The 17,840-nt window shown below is 38.4% G+C and overlaps 1 protein-coding gene across 1 annotated transcript in view; it reads right to left on the bottom strand.

The window, feature by feature from the left end:
* CEP112 (centrosomal protein 112) overlaps window positions 1-17,840 on the bottom strand; it is a gene marked incomplete at its 3' end in the record, with an annotated part of 109,928 nt that overhangs the window by 68,823 nt on the left and 23,265 nt on the right. The window contains exons 9-17 of the mRNA XM_057368807.1: window positions 13,723-13,809; window positions 11,420-11,519; window positions 10,218-10,336; window positions 9,068-9,211; window positions 6,702-6,856; window positions 5,760-5,877; window positions 4,988-5,080; window positions 4,155-4,214; window positions 1,578-1,657 (exon numbers count right to left, since the gene is read on the bottom strand). Of these exons, the coding sequence (XP_057224790.1) occupies window positions 1,578-1,657; window positions 4,155-4,214; window positions 4,988-5,080; window positions 5,760-5,877; window positions 6,702-6,856; window positions 9,068-9,211; window positions 10,218-10,336; window positions 11,420-11,519; window positions 13,723-13,809 (956 nt within the window). The remainder of the gene's footprint in view (window positions 1-1,577; window positions 1,658-4,154; window positions 4,215-4,987; window positions 5,081-5,759; window positions 5,878-6,701; window positions 6,857-9,067; window positions 9,212-10,217; window positions 10,337-11,419; window positions 11,520-13,722; window positions 13,810-17,840) is intronic.

Below are 17,840 nucleotides of genomic sequence, written 5' to 3'. Positions count from 1 at the left end.
ATTGATCACTGAAAGCCATACAGGAATTGGGATTGAGCACTGGCTGTAGGGGAAACAGCAGATGGTTTTTCCCCCAGGGATCTTCAATCCCAGGAGCTGATCCAAACCCAGTTTTGCCACAGGATTCACTCACAGGAAGCAAAAGGTTGGAACTAACTTCTACCAAAATCATCTTAATTCGTGGGCCCTGGAGCATCATGAGCAATTCAGGCTCTTAAAACCTGAATCTTCCAAATCCTCACCCCAACTCCACCTAAACCTGAGCCTAAAGACAACCAGGAAATATCTGAAATAACTAAGGGTGTCCCCATCTCTCTGCCAGAGCTCCTCAGCTGCTGAATTTCCAAATCCCCAGCACCCACAGATCCTGTCAGGAGAGCTTCAGCCAGGCTGATTTTATTAACTTCACAAAGTGCAAACTGAGACTTTATTTGAAAGATGTGGAAGAAAATGAATGCAACTCCATTATCAACAAATCAGATGGTAAAATGCTAAAAGATTAAGTGCAGCTGATAATAATTCAATCTCGCCAAAATTATAAATAATAGTCAGTGTAAAGAATGTAAAGATTAAAAGCTGGAGTTTTTATGAATGTCTGCAGTGATCTGAGATAGTCTCTATTTATGCCAAAACCCTCCAAGATTACAGAAATAAAGGAATACAGACTTCAGCCCTGTCACTTTTATGGAATAAAAGGATTTTTACTCACCCCTCCCAGCCTTGATAAGGTATGATGTGATATTAAACTAAATACTTTTAGCAAATAACTTCTGGTTTGTTTCACAATAATCTGTTTTCTCCAGAAATTACATCCACAGCTTTAAAGTTAAACTGGATTAAAACACGGAAATAACTCTTTAAGTAATCAGAAATGGAAGGAGCATAGCAAGAGTTGATCTTGTCCTACGTGCATCTATAAACCACTCCCCTGCTCAGAAAAATCAAACTTGGAGCATCCTGAGGAGCTTTTCATGCACAAAAGTCAGTAAAAAATCTGTTCCAAGATAATTAACGAAAGCGTTTTGCTACAGACCACTCCTCCCTGCCTTAGATCCTGTGATGAACAAGTATTAACACAAAAAACACTGTATTAGAGGACAAATCCACATTATGGCTGCAATGTGTGGATATTAAAAACAAAACATAAAGTCAGAAACATCATCTATTAAATTGAAATATATTTTCAATAAATTCATCTTTCAAAGTTATTCCTTTTCCTAGAAGAGCCCAAAGCAACAAGTCTTTAGGTTATTTGGTTCCTRTGAATCCATTCTGAATTTAACCTGGGCCTATTTATCTGGGAGAGCAAGACCAGCTAACATTATTAACCTCAATTCTATTTTATTCTATTTTTGCTGTCAACAAATTTGGGTGAGTTRGTTCTCACTTTAGTTTTTTAATTTTTCTGGCTGATCAGAATCCAGAGGGTACAGCTGTAAAATGGGAAAAAAGCTATAAGAGGGCAGTTAGATGAGATAAAGCACAGGTTGATTTCATAAATAAATATAAATAAATAAATATAAATAAATATTTAAAAATACCAGGGATAGTTCAACAATTATTCCATATTCACTTACTTCAGAGCCTGCTCCAGCTGGCGAATTTTTGTCTGAGACTCTTCTCTTTCTTTATCCAGATCATCCTGAATGACCTGAATCTGCCATTTAAGGAAGAAAATATCGTATATTTTAGCCAAAACAGTGCCTGAGTTAAATTATCAATGTTATTTTAAAATCTAAAAATGATTTATTTAAATATTCCTTTTCTGCTGATGGAGATAACCATCCGTAGATTTCAAAAATTATGTAAAAGTAGAGATTAGCAGRAAGATTAAGTATGAGAATGTAGCCAATGAACTGTTTTCCTTCTCAAAACGAATATTATTCTCTAGAGTAAAGAAGTATCAGTTATTACAGAAAAAAGGAATTGGATTTTCTTTAGGTAAGTACAGAATAATGACATTTATTCTCTAGGATGCACAGCTCCTACTCRCCAATCTGTGGCCATCCAAAGTGAATCACTTTTGATCAGTTCTTACAATTAAAATTATCAAGTATAAATATCTTACATAAACACCCTAAAGAATAATGTTAATATAACAATTAGCAATAATAATCCTAAAAATAGTTACAATAATCTTTGAATTTGGCAGCCTCCCAGGCACTGTCCAAACCATGAGTTTTTGTGATTTTTGTTGCCAAGGGCAGGTTAAGTCAGGAGAGTTTGGGTTTAATACAAGAGTTTATTGCTTTAGAACTGCTCAAGGAACAACAAGGGGATGGGACATACAGGAAATCCTTTATTCACCTCCAGTCATTTGTAATGCTCCAGGCTGCTAAGACACCACAATCAAGAAAAATGTGTTTTACTGGGTGTACAGAATGCTGAATGGAAATTGAAATGAAAATGAATTGAATGAATAAATGAAGAAGCAAATTCAGGGATTGTGGTGGAGGTGCTCACTCCAGTTTTGGGGTTGCCAAAAGCCTCCAAATCCATGAGCTGCCTATTAGAGAATCAAGAATTGCCAAAGCTGCTCCAATTCCATCCATCTCACAGGTGCCTGGGGAATGGTCTCAGGGACAATCTGTCACTCTCCTGAYGCTGAGTGAATGTTTGGAAAACAAGCAGATTATTTATAAAAAGCAGGTGCTTCCTTGGCTTGTAAAGCCATTTAGCCTAACTGGTTCCTGATCCAGCAGATAAGCACATTTCATCAAGCAGTGACATTTCAGGTCACTACCAGGATTTGTTTGATGTTTAAAGTGTCCTCAGAGGCAACAGCCACTGCAGACTCATAAAGATGATTAGATAATGGTGAGGTTTTCCAGTGAACAGATTGCACCAGAGACCTCACGATTCCTTTACTTGTTTGAGTATTTTATGGGCCAATCCATCTTGGTTTATGGATTTATATCCATAGATTATTCACAGGTATTTTTCTTCCCGGCTTTTCTCAAAGATTTGGTTTTGGAAACAGTTACACCAGAATTTATGAACAAACTGCTGTCAAATTATCCATAAAAAGAAAGGCTCTGCTTCCTCGTTTATTGATGCAGAATTCCAGCCTCCCTCCCTGGGCTCCCTGACACACTCTCAGCCCATGCTAAGGAGCTTTTTCCCAAAAGATCCTCAAACCTCAGCCAAATTGTGCCAACAGATTTTTTCTTTTGGCCTGCAAGTTATTCCAGCCTTGATTTTTCTYGAGTCCAACACTCACAAAACCCACAACTTGCCTAAAAAGACAAATGTAAGCTAGGTTTAAACCGAGTCAGATCCCAGAACAGAGAAGTGTTTTGACCTCAAGTCAKCAGAAGGGACAAACCCAAACCAAAACCTCGCTGCAATTCATGTCACAAGTGCTATTACCAAGTGACAAGTAGCTCAAATCACAATCCATTCTTTTCTGTTATAAATTTGCCACATTTGGAAATGACATGTTGGAGTAACACATCCTTTCAATTAAACAGGCATCTGAGGCACCCTCTGGCTGCACATGAGTTGCACATACAATGTCACTAAAATTGAAGTTTAATTTGAAGCCTATTGATGTTTTGAGCCTGAAAGAGCAGGCAGCATTTGCAAAGCACTTTAAGATGAAGTGTTTCTGATGAAAATTACATTTTTCACTTCAAGTTTCTGATGTAAAAACAATGTGTGTTGACAATATATAGAGAACACGTGGAGAGGGATGGAATAGAAATATCCTGGGGAAAAAGGAGGGTGGAAGAAAATGGGAACACTGGCAACAGGTCAGGCCAAGCTGCATTCAGCTCATGACCTCTTCAACATCAGCTGCCAGCACRAGCAGTGCACACAAACAGGACAGGCTTCAAAGATTATTGTRAYTATTTTTASRATTATTATTSYTAATTAWGATATTAATATTATTCTTTAGGGTGTTTATGTAAGAKAMACAAACACAAATAAGGCCACTTCTTTGGGAATGCCTCCATCACAGGTTCCTAAAATCAGAGGTGAAATCCGTGCCCTTAAAATCTTCCCTGAGTTTATCAAATTCTTTTTTCAGACTTTGTGAAGTGCTTGGGCYCCTGAATTTACTATTTTGGGGGTTCAAAATGTAAACTTTTAAGTCCTGTACAGAATAAATTTGGAGCTGTGCATAAGATGGTAAATTTTCMTGGAAATATTACCTGTTTCTCATAGAAACGCTGCCAGTGGAGCTTGTCCTGCTGAATCTTGTATTCATGGTCCTGCAGAGGAAGAAATGTGGATTTTAAACCAACAAATCTCATTTTCCTTCCATATCAGAGCATTAAACAAACACACACATTTGCTATTATATMGAACATTTGAAAAAAATAAAAAATCCACTTTTCATCATCACGAAAAAATTCTCCGACATGCAAAAAAATTCAACCAGCAGCAAATAACACAACTATCTAAAAAGTCATGATTCATGTTTTCTAAAGAGAAACAGCAACTTGTTCTCCTGAGCTATTAAAATGCCATTCTGTACTACATCAACTGTGAAATGAAAGACATTGGGGGAAAAGTAGATGCCAAAACTGAAACAGGACTGATACATGATACAGATGTGAAACTCATTACTCTGAGATAGGAGGATTAATTTAAATGCCTCCAGGAAGACAGAATATTGAACTGTACTATTAAACAGTGAAAATTAAAAACAATTTTGAAAGTTTTTAAATGTTTACAATTTACGAGAAAAAAAAAGATATTCATCATTCTTTGACAGGCTGCTTTGTAACCCACCAATACACATTGAAACTGTTTTATTTCACACGTGAACTACAAAAAAACAGCCCAAAAAATTCTGTGAAAATCCTGCTCTTACCTCTCTTTCAAATCAACTTTTAACTGTAAGCTGACAATTTATATATTTCTATTAATAAACCAGAAAAAGCCASTGTGGTGTATAAATAARTACATTTAGGCATGGCTATCTAAAYATTTAAAAGTAAAAAGAATTGMTAATTTCTGAGAAAGAAAAGTCAGGGCTCACCCTCAGCTGTTGTTGCCTTTCAAGTTCTGCATCTTGCAACTGTTGTTTCAGCAYAGTCATGCCCCGCTGTAACTCTGCAATCACATTTGAAGTCTGTTGGGATTAAGAGAAAAAGGAATTTTAGCTCTTTGGCATTTTTCAATTTATTTCTCAGAGGTGCCTGGAAATTGGGAAAAATTATCAGCTCGGGAGAAAAATCCTGTGTGAGTTTAGAGGTGTGGAAACGTCACTTCGGGCCTGCTGGTGAGATTAGAAATGGAAACAAAAGCACAAAAAAACACCCTTGATAATAAAAAATCTGCTGGCACTAAGAATTGGTAGAAAAAAAAATTCATAAATGAAATGGAGCAAAGTATCATCAAAGTTCAGAGAATTCCAGCAAATAAACACCAAAGATCCCACTTATGCTATGGCCTGCAGGAATGTTTTTTTCTGGAAACAATATTTTCTGTCATGGAAGAGGCTTATGAAAACATGAAGTCTTTAAGTGTGTTGAAATCCTCTGGAATCCAGGATTTTTACAGGAGCACAAACAAAATCARGATATTAATTGTGCCTTATCTGAATCAGCTTTTATGGACACTGCACACCTGAATGACCAACCAACTTCAGGTGATTTTGGAGTTGAATTTGGGAAYGAAAAAYGAAACCCCAAWTTTATTTAAATGAGTAACTTGGTGWACTGAGCAGATTTATTYATAAGCAYCACATTTACAGTGAGGAGAGCACTTAYAAAACAAATCCCATACATTTTCCTGCCTGGCAGCATTACCTGAGCTTGTTCCTGCTTTATAAAATCTCGATCAACATCACATTTGCTTTGTAGTCGCTGAAGGTTGTCCTTGTACTCCTGTGTCATCTGCTCCTTGTCTCTCTGAAGAGAGTTGCACCTACAAGGAGGAACAAAACACAATATGGAAATGGCTCTGGTATTTTGGTGTTTTACCTGCTGGGGATCAATCCCACAGAGCCACGTGCTCCTGTCACAGCATGAGCTGCTAAGAAATAATGGAGGTGATCATTGGCGTCACCCTAAATGAGTTTGACACCAATTAATACATTTTTGTGATGTCAAATGCCATTCAGTGTGCTCCTGTGATGCCTTTCCTTTTTATACGCCCTTTTATTTATGTTATATACCCCTTCATATATTTTACATACCCTTTYATATATTTTATACACCYTTTTAGACATTTCTGMAYSTTTTATGTATCCCTTCTATCCTTTGCCTACATGCTGTAATTCTTGTAGCTGRATATYCCAGCTCAGTTTAGGRRTTCTGCTGGACAGAGAGTCCAAACATCCTCAGTGAGGGGTCAGTGTGCCCTGTGCTGTCTCAAATTTGAGACTCCAACCTTGGGTGAAGCCTCCTTTCTGGAACACATTGTGTACACTGAGCTCCAGCCTCATCCAGGGGAGGGTTTTTTAGAATAGAGGGACATTACTGCATTTGTTAAGTTTCTTATTGGGGAATTTGTGAAGTCTATAAAACTTGTGTTACAAATGGTGGGTGCATTTTCCAGCATTTCTTCCATTCTGTCAAGTTGTGCACCCAGGATCCCATTAAATACCAAGGTAAAACCCTTTTATCCCTTAAACCAYGTGTYATAATTAAAACTGGCCAACAAGGCAACACCTGGAACAAAACTGCCAATGTTTGCTCCTGGAAATTCCATATTCCTAGAAGTTGAAGCAGCAGTTTTTATTGGGTTACCTTGATCTCAGCTCCTGGAGYTGGGAGCAGACATCCAGGTACCGCTGCTCCACCTCATTCTTCTCCTGAGATAATTTCTGACGTTGCAAATGACTGTTCTCAGCCTCCACAGTCAGCTGCTGCACACGAGCCCCCAGCTTTTGGACTGTCTCGTTCTAAAAGGACAGAAAATCAGTGAGAAAAGCCCAAAATAAATGAAAGAATGCCCCTGTTGTTATTCAGTAGATTTGAATAAGGAGGTTCTTTGGTGATGAGGAGACACAAGAGTTAAGATGGCAAAGCTGTCAGCAATCACGACAGTAATTCAGTAAATGTTGTAATAAAAATAAATAAATATCCCAAATATGGGGGTATATCCCCCCTCAAGGTGAAATGACTTCTCCCWTATGCAAAACAGCACATGCAACTGATTTCTAAATGACAAATCTGTTCAAATGGGAGAGAAGACAATATTTCAGTGGAAAACTGCAATGGATGACAATAAACATAAAGCAATTTTAGACTTTCCATTCATCTCATTACAGCAATTTMTTTTCAGTAAACTACAAGCATCTATCAAAAGTTGTATCTTTTCCCTTGAGTTTCATCTCCTAATATAAACAAATTAAAAAAGGAGCAGAGTTTGGACAGGCAGGTAGCATGAMACCACTGTAGGACTTCACATTCTACCCTAAATTGTACCCTAAATGTGCAGGGAAATGAGGGAAGAACTCCTCAGGAGGTGGGGTCAGACCATAAAGCACAGCTGTCCTTGCAGGATGGGCATTTCAGAGTTATTTTTATATTAACAAAGGCCCCAAGATGAGGGAGGTGGAATAGAAATTTCATCCATTTTTAAATCAAAATCAAACCCCAAATATCTGCCCTGTGCAGCCACTGCCCTGTCACTGGAGGTGACATGAACCTGACCAAAGCAAGAACCTCACACAGAGAAAAGGTCACCTGAAAGGCCCCCTGAGCTCTGCCAAGTGGCTTTAGAGACTTCACAGCCACACGACAGCAAAATTCTCCATCAATTCCAAGCCAGATGTTCAGGATGGGTTTGGTTTTCTGGGTGCAGAGGGTTGTTTGCTTTGGGGGTTGGGGTTTTTGTTTGTTTGTTTTGGGGTTTTCTGGGGGTTTGTGTGTTTTGTTTTTTTAAAATAATAACAAGAAAGAATAATTTCTAATATATAACTGAATATAATTCCTGGCTGGCCCCGCAGCCCTCAAGGAAGTTCATCCTTGTTCAGGGCACAGACCCCTCCCCATCAGCTCCACGGCCTCAGTGAAATTATTCAGCCAATTCCACTTGCTAACAGCACTGGCATTCCTGACAACATGAAACTCTGAACAAGGAAACTCTGAAATACCAACAGAAAAAAATAAAAAAGTCAGGAGAGAGAAAGGAGAGAGAGAAAAAAAGAAAACTAATTTCCAGTGACAGTCTAGTCTTTCATCTTAAGCCCTGCCTTGAACTCTACCTTGTTTAATTATTAAATCAGAAGCTGCTCAGCAAGATCTGTCTAGTTTTGATGGTTCTTAAATTCAATCCTGCTGACAGACTGTGTCCATTTTTCTCTGTATTTACTGTTACCTATGACATGATCTGAATGTTAATTTTTAAATTCAACATTCATTAATAAAAGAATAAATTTTGTTTGACATTGTCTTTTCACTCATTCAATTTTCCTCATACCTCATCCTGATGAAAASTACAGGATGCTTTTTTGAGGTGACTTGTTAATATTTTTGCTTTTTGCATCATTTATGTAACAGGCACAAAATCCAGATTATACCTGCTTACAYGGTTATAATGATTGTAGAAAAGAAATGCAATAACTTAGAATAATCAATACTTATTTTAAAATCCTTTTAATGTGATCTTTCATCTCACAGAAGCATTTCCTTGCTCAGAAAGGAGGTGGGTGAGTAAAAATTCCTGTTTCTATGAGAACAGATGCAATATAGAAACCATTGTGTATGGTCAGAGACAGTTCTGCTAAATGGAATCGAAAGCAGTGAGGCATTRGAATCAGTCCTTAATCACAAATTTATCTGTGTGACATTGATTGGAGGGATGTGACTTGATTCCTTTTATCTGGGGAATAAAATCCAACCAATAAAATCCATGGCTGGACTGGCTGGACAGTGCCCTCTGCACTGCACTATCAAAAATAACAATGTGCATGCCCCAATCATAGAATTTAGGTTGGAAAAGACCCTAAAAATCATCTGATTCCACCCCTGCCATGGGCAGGGACACCTTCCACCACTCCAGGCTGCTCCAAGCCCTGTCCAGCCTGCCCTTGGACACTTCCAGTCCATGTGAAATTTGAATATTTTAAGAGACCTTTGCTGTGATGAATATTTACAATAAAACTTACAGTTGTCTGTGTCTGCTGCAAATATTCCTCCTCCATCTTGAGCAGACGAGCGTTGGTTTCCTCCAGCAGCTCCTGCATGTCTTCTGTGTGCTTCTTCCGGATGTTGAGCTTCTCCATCTCCATCTCAGCCACAGTATCGTGGAGCTGCACCAGAAAAAAAGGCCCAAAATCATAAATGGCATCTAAATCTAGCATTGGTGAGTGTTATTTTATTGTAGCACAGCAAGAGAATTACTGGAAAGCCAAATATTCCCAATTTCCTCTCTGAAAATATTGTTTTTCTGGAAAAAAAAAAATATTGTGGCTGCTCCTGGATCTCTGGAAGTGTCCAAGGCCAGCTGGGGTATGGAAGGTGTCCCTGCCCATGGCTGGGGTGGAACAGGATGGGCTTTAAGGTCCCTTCCARCCCAAACCATTCTGGGATTCAATGAGGAAAAAAATCCTCAAACAAAAAACCACTCAACACTGAAACATCAAGATCTTGAGCACAAAGGACAATTTATGAGTTATGATTATGATTTGTCTTTAAGAAGGCAAGAATTAAATCTAACTTCATTTCTAGAGGCAGGGCTGCAAAAGGATGAAATTACACAGCAAAATTCMCTAAAGGAGGTGGGTCTGTCCTTTTTGTGACCCTCCTTCTCCTGTGAGGAGGAARCAACACAAATCCTGACAATAATCTGGACAAAGGTGATGCTGTCTCACAATAAACACACTCTTCCCTCTGCCTTGCTGCTGTCTCAAGTTGAACAATAAATAAGAATACATTGAAGAATAAAAAAAAAAATGAAGAATTCATGACCCACTACAAAACCAAGAGTTCAAAGGAATCACCACGACAGCAGGTAGCAGCAGGTTTACCCAGATTAAAATTCCACATCAGGTCAACCAGAAATAAACACTTCCCTAAGACATCCAGAGACCTGCCAGGAGGCCAGGTGAGCCCCAGGAAAAGGGTGAGCAGCTGGGTGCCAAAGCATCCACAAAAACAGTCTTGATCACTCCAGGAAAAACTAAAATCAGCAGGAAAAAAAAAGGAAAAAAAATCCCTAAAACATATTCTGTGTATTTATTTTTTGGAGTGACAAAATGAATTATGCCAGATAAACMCTGCAGGAGTCTGTCAAAGGAGGGGAGTGCTGTTCMTTACCCTTTTCTCCCACTCATTGTTCAAGGAATCACTGCTCTGCTCACACATCTTCTTCAGCTCCACAATCTGCTGCTCTTTGGCTTCTCGGACAACTTGGGATTCACGAACAAGGGTCTGAACTGTTAATAATGGAAAAAAATAAACCATCATTCAAGACCTTTGGGATTTTTCAAAGTTGGCAATAGATAAAATCAGTTTATGTCATTTTTCCAATTGACCTGATGGGTTTTGGCTCTGAAATACTTAATTCATGTGCTGCCTTCCTGTATCACTACAATATGAAAAGGTTTTTTCTCAATTTTTTACTTTGTTTACTCAGCATCTCAGAGTGAGTTTTCCTTCCTGAAGGAGTAAATATACATCAGCAACATTCTGTATAAACACAAGAAAATAGTTATTTTTTACCTGATTTCACAAGCATTTTTAGGAGAAAAGGTTCTTGGGAAGGTTGAATGCCCAAGATATACAAGGAAATTAAATTCCCCAGCTTAAATTGCATCATCATTAGTGAAAACAAAGCAASTCCATATTCAGTTTTCAGGAATGACTGAGGATTCATTTTTTGGAACAGTGTGGGCGATTCCAACTCCACCTGTGGCAGCCAAGAGCAACCACCAGCCCAGAGAGAGAGAAGCACCAGAGCAGGAAACAACACACATGGAACATTCTCCTTTTTTTTTGCACATAGATTACCAAAATTCTGCATTAATTTACATTGTGGTTTAGTCCATAGTGCAGACTCCAAGGAATTCTCAAAGAAAAACTGCTCAGAAGCCACACTTGGGGTGAGTTTTGGACTTGTGACACACTCAAGACTACTCATGTTTGAAATTTCCTGCTGCAATGATCTTAAAAATAACCCACTGTGGTTTGATTAAAATGTACTGAATGTATAAAGAAATGAACTTCGAGCCAGAGATTCTGAAAAAAAAATTAAGTAAGTGGCCAAAATATTTCAGTAGCATCAAAAAAAGTTTTTTTGGTAACACTCACAAAACCTGTGTTCATTGTAATAGATCACAGGCCTCTTGGAACACAGAGACAACTGGACAAAACTCCCAAAATATAAAGGAAAAAATTAAGTCAAGATTTACAAATAATGCAAAAAGGGATGTCTGCAGAAGGAACAYGCAAGCCCACAGCCACAAGAGAATGCAGCCCAACACCACCACACAAAAAACAACCRTGAGGATAAAAATCACCTTTTTTCTCCAGTTTTCTGATCGTCTCCTCAGCTTCTTTCTGTTTCTGTGTGTAGTTGGCTTTCAACACATCTATTTCGTTATTCTTTCTATCCAAAATCTGCAAGGAAAATGCAGAATATTTTTAGGGAAAGTCCAGAAAAGTCAAAACTACCATCAGTGTGCAAGATAACACACCCTGGTCTTGTCACAAACTCCAAGAAGTGCTCAGGTCATGCAGGACTAAATGATTAAACCTAAATCATTTTCATAGCTGTGACTGCCAAGTCATAAACAAAGGACTGGTTTAGACACATGCAGGCAAAAGCAGATTAAAAAAGGAATTTCATGTTTTAAGGTGGGACTTTTTGTTTTCTTTTAAACCTGGGCAAAACCCAGTGATGCTTTTGTTGAGTTTGGAAGCTTCATGGTGCTACTGCTGTAAATAGGAAAGATTTCAGTGCTTATGTTGCCTAATAGCATTTAAAAGCATCTAAAATTCTCAGCAGATTTAAGAAATATTTAAATAAATTGGTGAACTTCATTACAGCCTTTTGTGCTTCACCAATTGAAATTCCTCCCATGGATCCCAAGGAACAATGGACTGKAATAGAGCAAGTGTATGAGGGAAACTACACCCATATTTCTGCTGATTTTGGAAAGAACCAGCTAGAATATTTGCACACTTTGAGATAGTATTTTAATTTAAACTTTGTGTTTAAGATAAAGATTAAAGTCGCAGGAATTTTATAACAGTGCCCCAAATCTCTTATCAAACAGAAGCTTTCATCTTAAAACAATATTACCCCATCTGCAATAAACGTTTTGTGTTTTCAAAGATTAATACGACACTATTTAACCTTTTCTAAAATATCCAACGTTATTAAACAACTTCAAAAGCCAGCATTCGAACATCAGTTAGGAAGGGACGACAACTCAAGGGATGAGAAAGCATTTCAACTATTTCTTATTCTCACAAAGCTGTTTCCTTTACGCTCCCAGCTCCGCTCGCCGCTCCTGCTCCRAGGCCTTGAGAACAGATGAGCCAAACACGCACCTGACCAAATATCCACATCCTTCCAGGAGGCTTTGATGTGTCCCAGGGTTGTGTCACCCAGTTTCCTCCCAGCCTGTGACTCAGGGCTCGAGGAACAAAGCAGAGGCACTGAGCGATGCTGAGCTCACGGCAGGGTCGGTCACTGCCATCCCAACGCTGGGCACGGGATTCCTGCTGAATTCCTGGGATTGGAGCCCGGCCAGAGCAGTCTGGGATCTCACAGGATCTCAGTGCATGTTTAAAATACGGGATTAAAAGAGCCAGAATGATCTGGGATAGGTTTTAGTCCTCCCAGGAGTGGTGTGTTGTGATATAATGAAGATAAATCCAGTGTAGCTCAAAGATCGGGTGCCATGGTGATGGAAGAAGTAACAACCACATTAACTGCAAAATGCAACACCATGAACCAAGGGCTGTCTGCTGAAAAACACCACAAATCAAAGGCTGTTTGGTGAAAACACCATGAACCAAGGGCTTTTTGGTGACCAATACCAGAAATCAAGGGCTATTTGGTGAAAAACACCACAAATCAAAGGCTGTTTGGTGAAAACACCATGAACCAAGGGCTCTTTGGTAACCAGCACCGTGAATCAAGGGCTTTTCGGCGGCCAACACCAGAAATCAAGAACTCTTGGGTGAAAAACACCACAAATCAAGGGCTATTTGGTGACCAACACCATGAATCAAAGGCTGTTTGGTGACCAGCACTGTGAACCAAGGGCTGTTTGATGAAAACACCATGAACCAAGAGCTGTTTAGTGACCAACATCACAAACCAAGGCCCTAAGGCAGTTTCAAAACAGAAACAGGACAAGTAGCACTGCTGCTGGATGAGCAAGAACATTTATGACACATCTGTGGATTTTCCTACTCTTATATCTTGCATTTYGTCCATGAAAAATTAATTCTTTTTGTTCGCATTCTTCTATAAAWACAAATTCTTTTTCTCAAACAGAAAAGTCATGAGTTTAGGATTTCCCTCAGGAGTTGTTGTGCTGGTAAAATCGGCTGTCTTGTTCAAATAAACAAATTGCTTTGCATTTTCATCTCCTTTCTGCAAGTGTTTTCCCTTCCTAAGTTTATGTTACCATAAAATATTCTGCATTCCTCTCAGTTCATGCCAACTGTTACCTACAATTTGATTTCCAACAAACATTAATTGCAATTGTGAAGGAGCTAAAGAACAACTGATAAATATTTATGATAATCATAGTCTCTATTATTGTTTAATACACTGTTTTTGGAAAGAAATACAAACACTTCTTACCTTTTGAACATCAGCATCGTGCTTCTGCTGTAATTTCAGYTTTTCTTCATGAAATTTACCTTCTGCTATTCTCATTTTCATTTCCATCTTTAAAAGAAAAGCAGAATAAATACATAATTGAAATTAAAAAACAATCATACCAATGACCTTTTCATAACTTTTCAATTATTCATTTATGCCTTTCAGAAAGCAACGGGAAGTCACTAATGAAGAACTCCTATGAAAAAAGTCTATATTCAGTTTCYCAATGTTTTCATCTTTATTTGATAYAAGTGTTACWAAAGATGTCATCCCACCACATTTCTTCAGAAAATGAATYTGTAGGATGTTTTAGTTGGCAAAAAACACAACTGCTACTGCCCAAAACAAGCTATCATCCTTAATTCAAATAAACAACTCAGAATAACACTTTTAATATTTCTGTTAATATACCAAGTTTGGTAAACTCATGTCCATTTCTTCAGGCAGGTGTTACATTTATTCAAAGAATGCCCTTTAGCCCAGCTGCACGTTTGTTTTTGTTTGTTTTCTAYTATTCACAGAGTTCACATTATAAACACATTTCCTTTTAAAGGTGACTTGTGATGGGATTAAGGATTGGATCACTGAAATACGTTTCCTGTTCTCCTTGTGTTTGTTCAAAGCTGTATTTGAACCCCTCCAACACAAAAATACATTGCCTATTCTCACTCAAAGCCTAAGTTTCCATCTTTAAAGGAWTTTTAAATCTCTTGCATGCTTTCAGTGTTTTYAGGACAGCTATGACAGGAATTTTGYGTTTCTCAGGGTTTTCTAGAAACCAAAAGTGACMCCTTGAGTTCAGATTCAGGCTGTTCCACTCCTTCATTATTAATATCCATTGTCCAGAAAGCAAAATGGACCAAAAGCTTCCCCAGGAGAGAGACCCTGATCCCCCTCCCTTTAGAAAGGGACTCAAATCCCCTCCAGGAGTGAGTGGTCTTTGGCCACCAGAAAACCTTGTGTTTGACTTTAGGGTGTTCTAAAAGATGCTGAGGGCAMTGCACTCCCATCCCCACCCAGCTTCTTCCAATTCTCACGTTTTTATTCAGCTCAGCTAAGAACCTGACTTGTAGTAACTCACAAACTCCAAAGGAATCAACAGCATTACTYATTCTGCCTTTGTTTTCCATGCCCTTGACTAATCAAAAGTTGTCATTCAAGCATGAATCTTCATCTCACATGGACAAGCACTAAACACAGCACAAATTACTGATTTTTTGTATGATTCATTTGTGTTGCAGGTTTGTTGTGAGTTGGAAACATTACGACGTTATYGTGACTTGAAAGGTCAGCTTCAAAAATCCAACTCAACTCAAAACTGCAAGATGCTGTGCAGTAAACATAGAAAGCTCTTTAAGAAGTGAAAAAAGAAGGAAGAACAGCAATTTTTTTCATTTTTTGGACTCATACCAAYACCCAACAGCTGCTTATTACCCTATCACCCCACAGAGAGGTCACTTCATCTCCCAACCATTTGTACACAGCCTTATGCAAATTAATAGGAAAAAAAAATAGTTAGGTTGACAATTAATCCCAAGAAAATAAATCATATTCTCAGCTGTCAGCCAACTCTTTTATCACCCCAAAATAAGCATCAGGATAAAAATGCATGTTCTATTCATGAAATCAACGCATATGTATATATGAAAAGAAATGTATGCGTATACCGCTCCAACAAAGTGACATTATAGAAGAAAATCTTAGTACCAGGTGATGAATAAGTGTTGATTTAATAAAAAGAGCACAGTAATCCACTTCCAGATAGACAGCTTGTGAACATTCCATAAATAAATATGAAGGGCTGGTAAAAACACAAATACCAGAAACGAAACATGAAAGAGATTCCAATCGACTTGAATTACATTCAAAGCTTCTGAATGACTGAAGTGCAGCTACTGGCCTCACACAGCTCCTAAATCTACACAAATTACATTTAAAACTCATTAATAACGTGAGAATGTGGTGGCTGATGGAAATGAATCCTCRGTGGTTTGTATCAGCTGAGAGCTGGTCTAGGTTTTATAATTCTGTACACTGGAACAACACAAAAATCAATCCAAATCTAGAATTTCACTTGGATTAAATAGGGACATACACATATTTTCAAGTGCTGCTGATTGTTCTCAGCCACAGGATGTTTTCCCCCAGGCTGACAAGAGAACTCCTTGTACTTGAAGCTGGTTCCCACTTGTCATTAATCTTCCCCTTAGCACCACCCTTGCACTTGCACCAGCTCCCATCAATTTTAGCTCATTAATTCCTGACACCACTGGAACAGCCATCCCTTAAAATATCACAGATTTGGGACTGCTTTCCAAAAAGGAGACCAAACAACAGGGAAAAATGTGTCCAAGATACAGAAATCAGCCCTTCATGAATGCAAACACTATAAAAAGGAAGTAGATCGCTTTCTTCTCAATACTCGAAATAAAATAATTTTTAAAATCAGGTAGGGCTGAAAAGGGGGTACCTTTGAAAGTACTCAAAGTCCTCACGAAATTCTGAAGTTTCAGCACTCTAGACACTTTCCTACCCCATCTCTTTCATCCACAACTTTCCTAATTTTTCCTCTACTATATAAAGAAATGTGAAATGACCCATATTAAAGTGTCTGAAAATCAACAGTTGATGTGAACATGGACTTTTCAGCCAGTGTTGAGAAGAAAGTTATATTTGTACCAAGTAACTGGTAAAAAAAATTAAATAGAATTTTAAAAATCTCCAATAACAATTAAGCTTTGTAATGGTCCATAATTCCAAGCCACATGTTTACCTTCATCACAGCTTCTGGAAGTGTTAAAGTCAGCGTTTGCTGTAAAAATAAYGATATATTGATTTAAAAATCCTATACTCCATTTCTTGTGTGGAAAACTGCTGGAGAAGCCAGAAAACACGAGGATAACAATTAAGAGTCCTATAGCAAAGCCTAGAGGGCTGGTTCCCAACCCAAATCTGCTTTTTGACCCACCCTTTCTCTGAGGCAGACTCCCAATCTCACCGTGTACATCAATAAAAGAATTGAGTCGTGTAAACACATTTTCTGCAGTGATCTCACAGAGGCTGGGGTGGAAGMAAAAGGGCTCAGCTGGGAGTGAAATAAATGCCTCCCTTTCCATTGGAAAGCTGAAGCACATYATTAAACACTAATTTCAATCAAGGAATATCTCTGAAATTAAAACCACACCGAGCTGAGGTGGAGCCTGCCCGCAGATCCCAAATGTCAAATCTCAGCTTGTCCCAATTTCCTGTGGAGCAGCTCGAGGTAATTTCGTGTGCTGCTCTTCCACACACAGCCCTGTGCTCTTCACCCTGACTTTATTTATTAAACACATATTAAGGAACAAAATAACCTCCAGCAGTACYAAAGACCTTTGTAAGTTTTAGAGAAACCAGATAAAAACAACTTTCCTGAGTCGTTCACTTCGTTAAATGCGATTTACAGCGCTCGTGCTCGTCGGTTTTATTGTCTTTTATCACCAGTAAAGAGGCAGCAGAGAATATGAAATTTATGGCACATTACCATTCAGACAAGGGAAAAAAAAWGGTAGATATTTAGCTATAGTTGGGAAGTTTGCAACTATGTATGAAACGCAGCCATCGCTGTTGGCTGAACATCATTCCTTTGGATTTCTGTCATTGTTTATCCTCCTCACAAAGAGAATGAGGCAATTAAACCCTAAGGCCATGTAAACAATCCTGATGTCAAACATCTGTGCTGTCCCTGTTATTTAAAGCCATGAAGGGTGGTAGCAACAGAGCTGCTTTTATGTGCCTAGTCACACTTTCTTCTTCATTTAAAAAAACCAGAATGCCACCAAAAATCAGCAGTTACCTGAAAATGGGGTTTTGTGGTGGCACTGTCCTGTTTTCCACAGCATGGGGCAGGTGCTAGRAACATTTAATAACTGTCAGGCTGAAAGTGATAGGGTCTGATCTGCAACTGTCAAAAATCCCCAGGGGGAAAAAAAAAGTGATCTCTCCTTTTTTCAAGACAGAGGACAAACATTCACCTTGTGCCCATTTACAGAAATTTGTTGCAAAAATTCAATACCTGATTTAAGAGCAAATCAATAAGTGGGAGTGCAATATTAATCACT

Source organism: Malurus melanocephalus, unplaced genomic scaffold, assembly GCF_030028575.1.
Source record: "Malurus melanocephalus ecotype Western Australia unplaced genomic scaffold, MMel_1.1 scaffold_98, whole genome shotgun sequence".
In the NCBI taxonomy this organism is placed as follows: domain Eukaryota; kingdom Metazoa; phylum Chordata; class Aves; order Passeriformes; family Maluridae; genus Malurus; species Malurus melanocephalus.
Note: the sequence above shows the minus strand (reverse complement) of the source record. Positions and strands in the feature narration are given on the sequence as shown.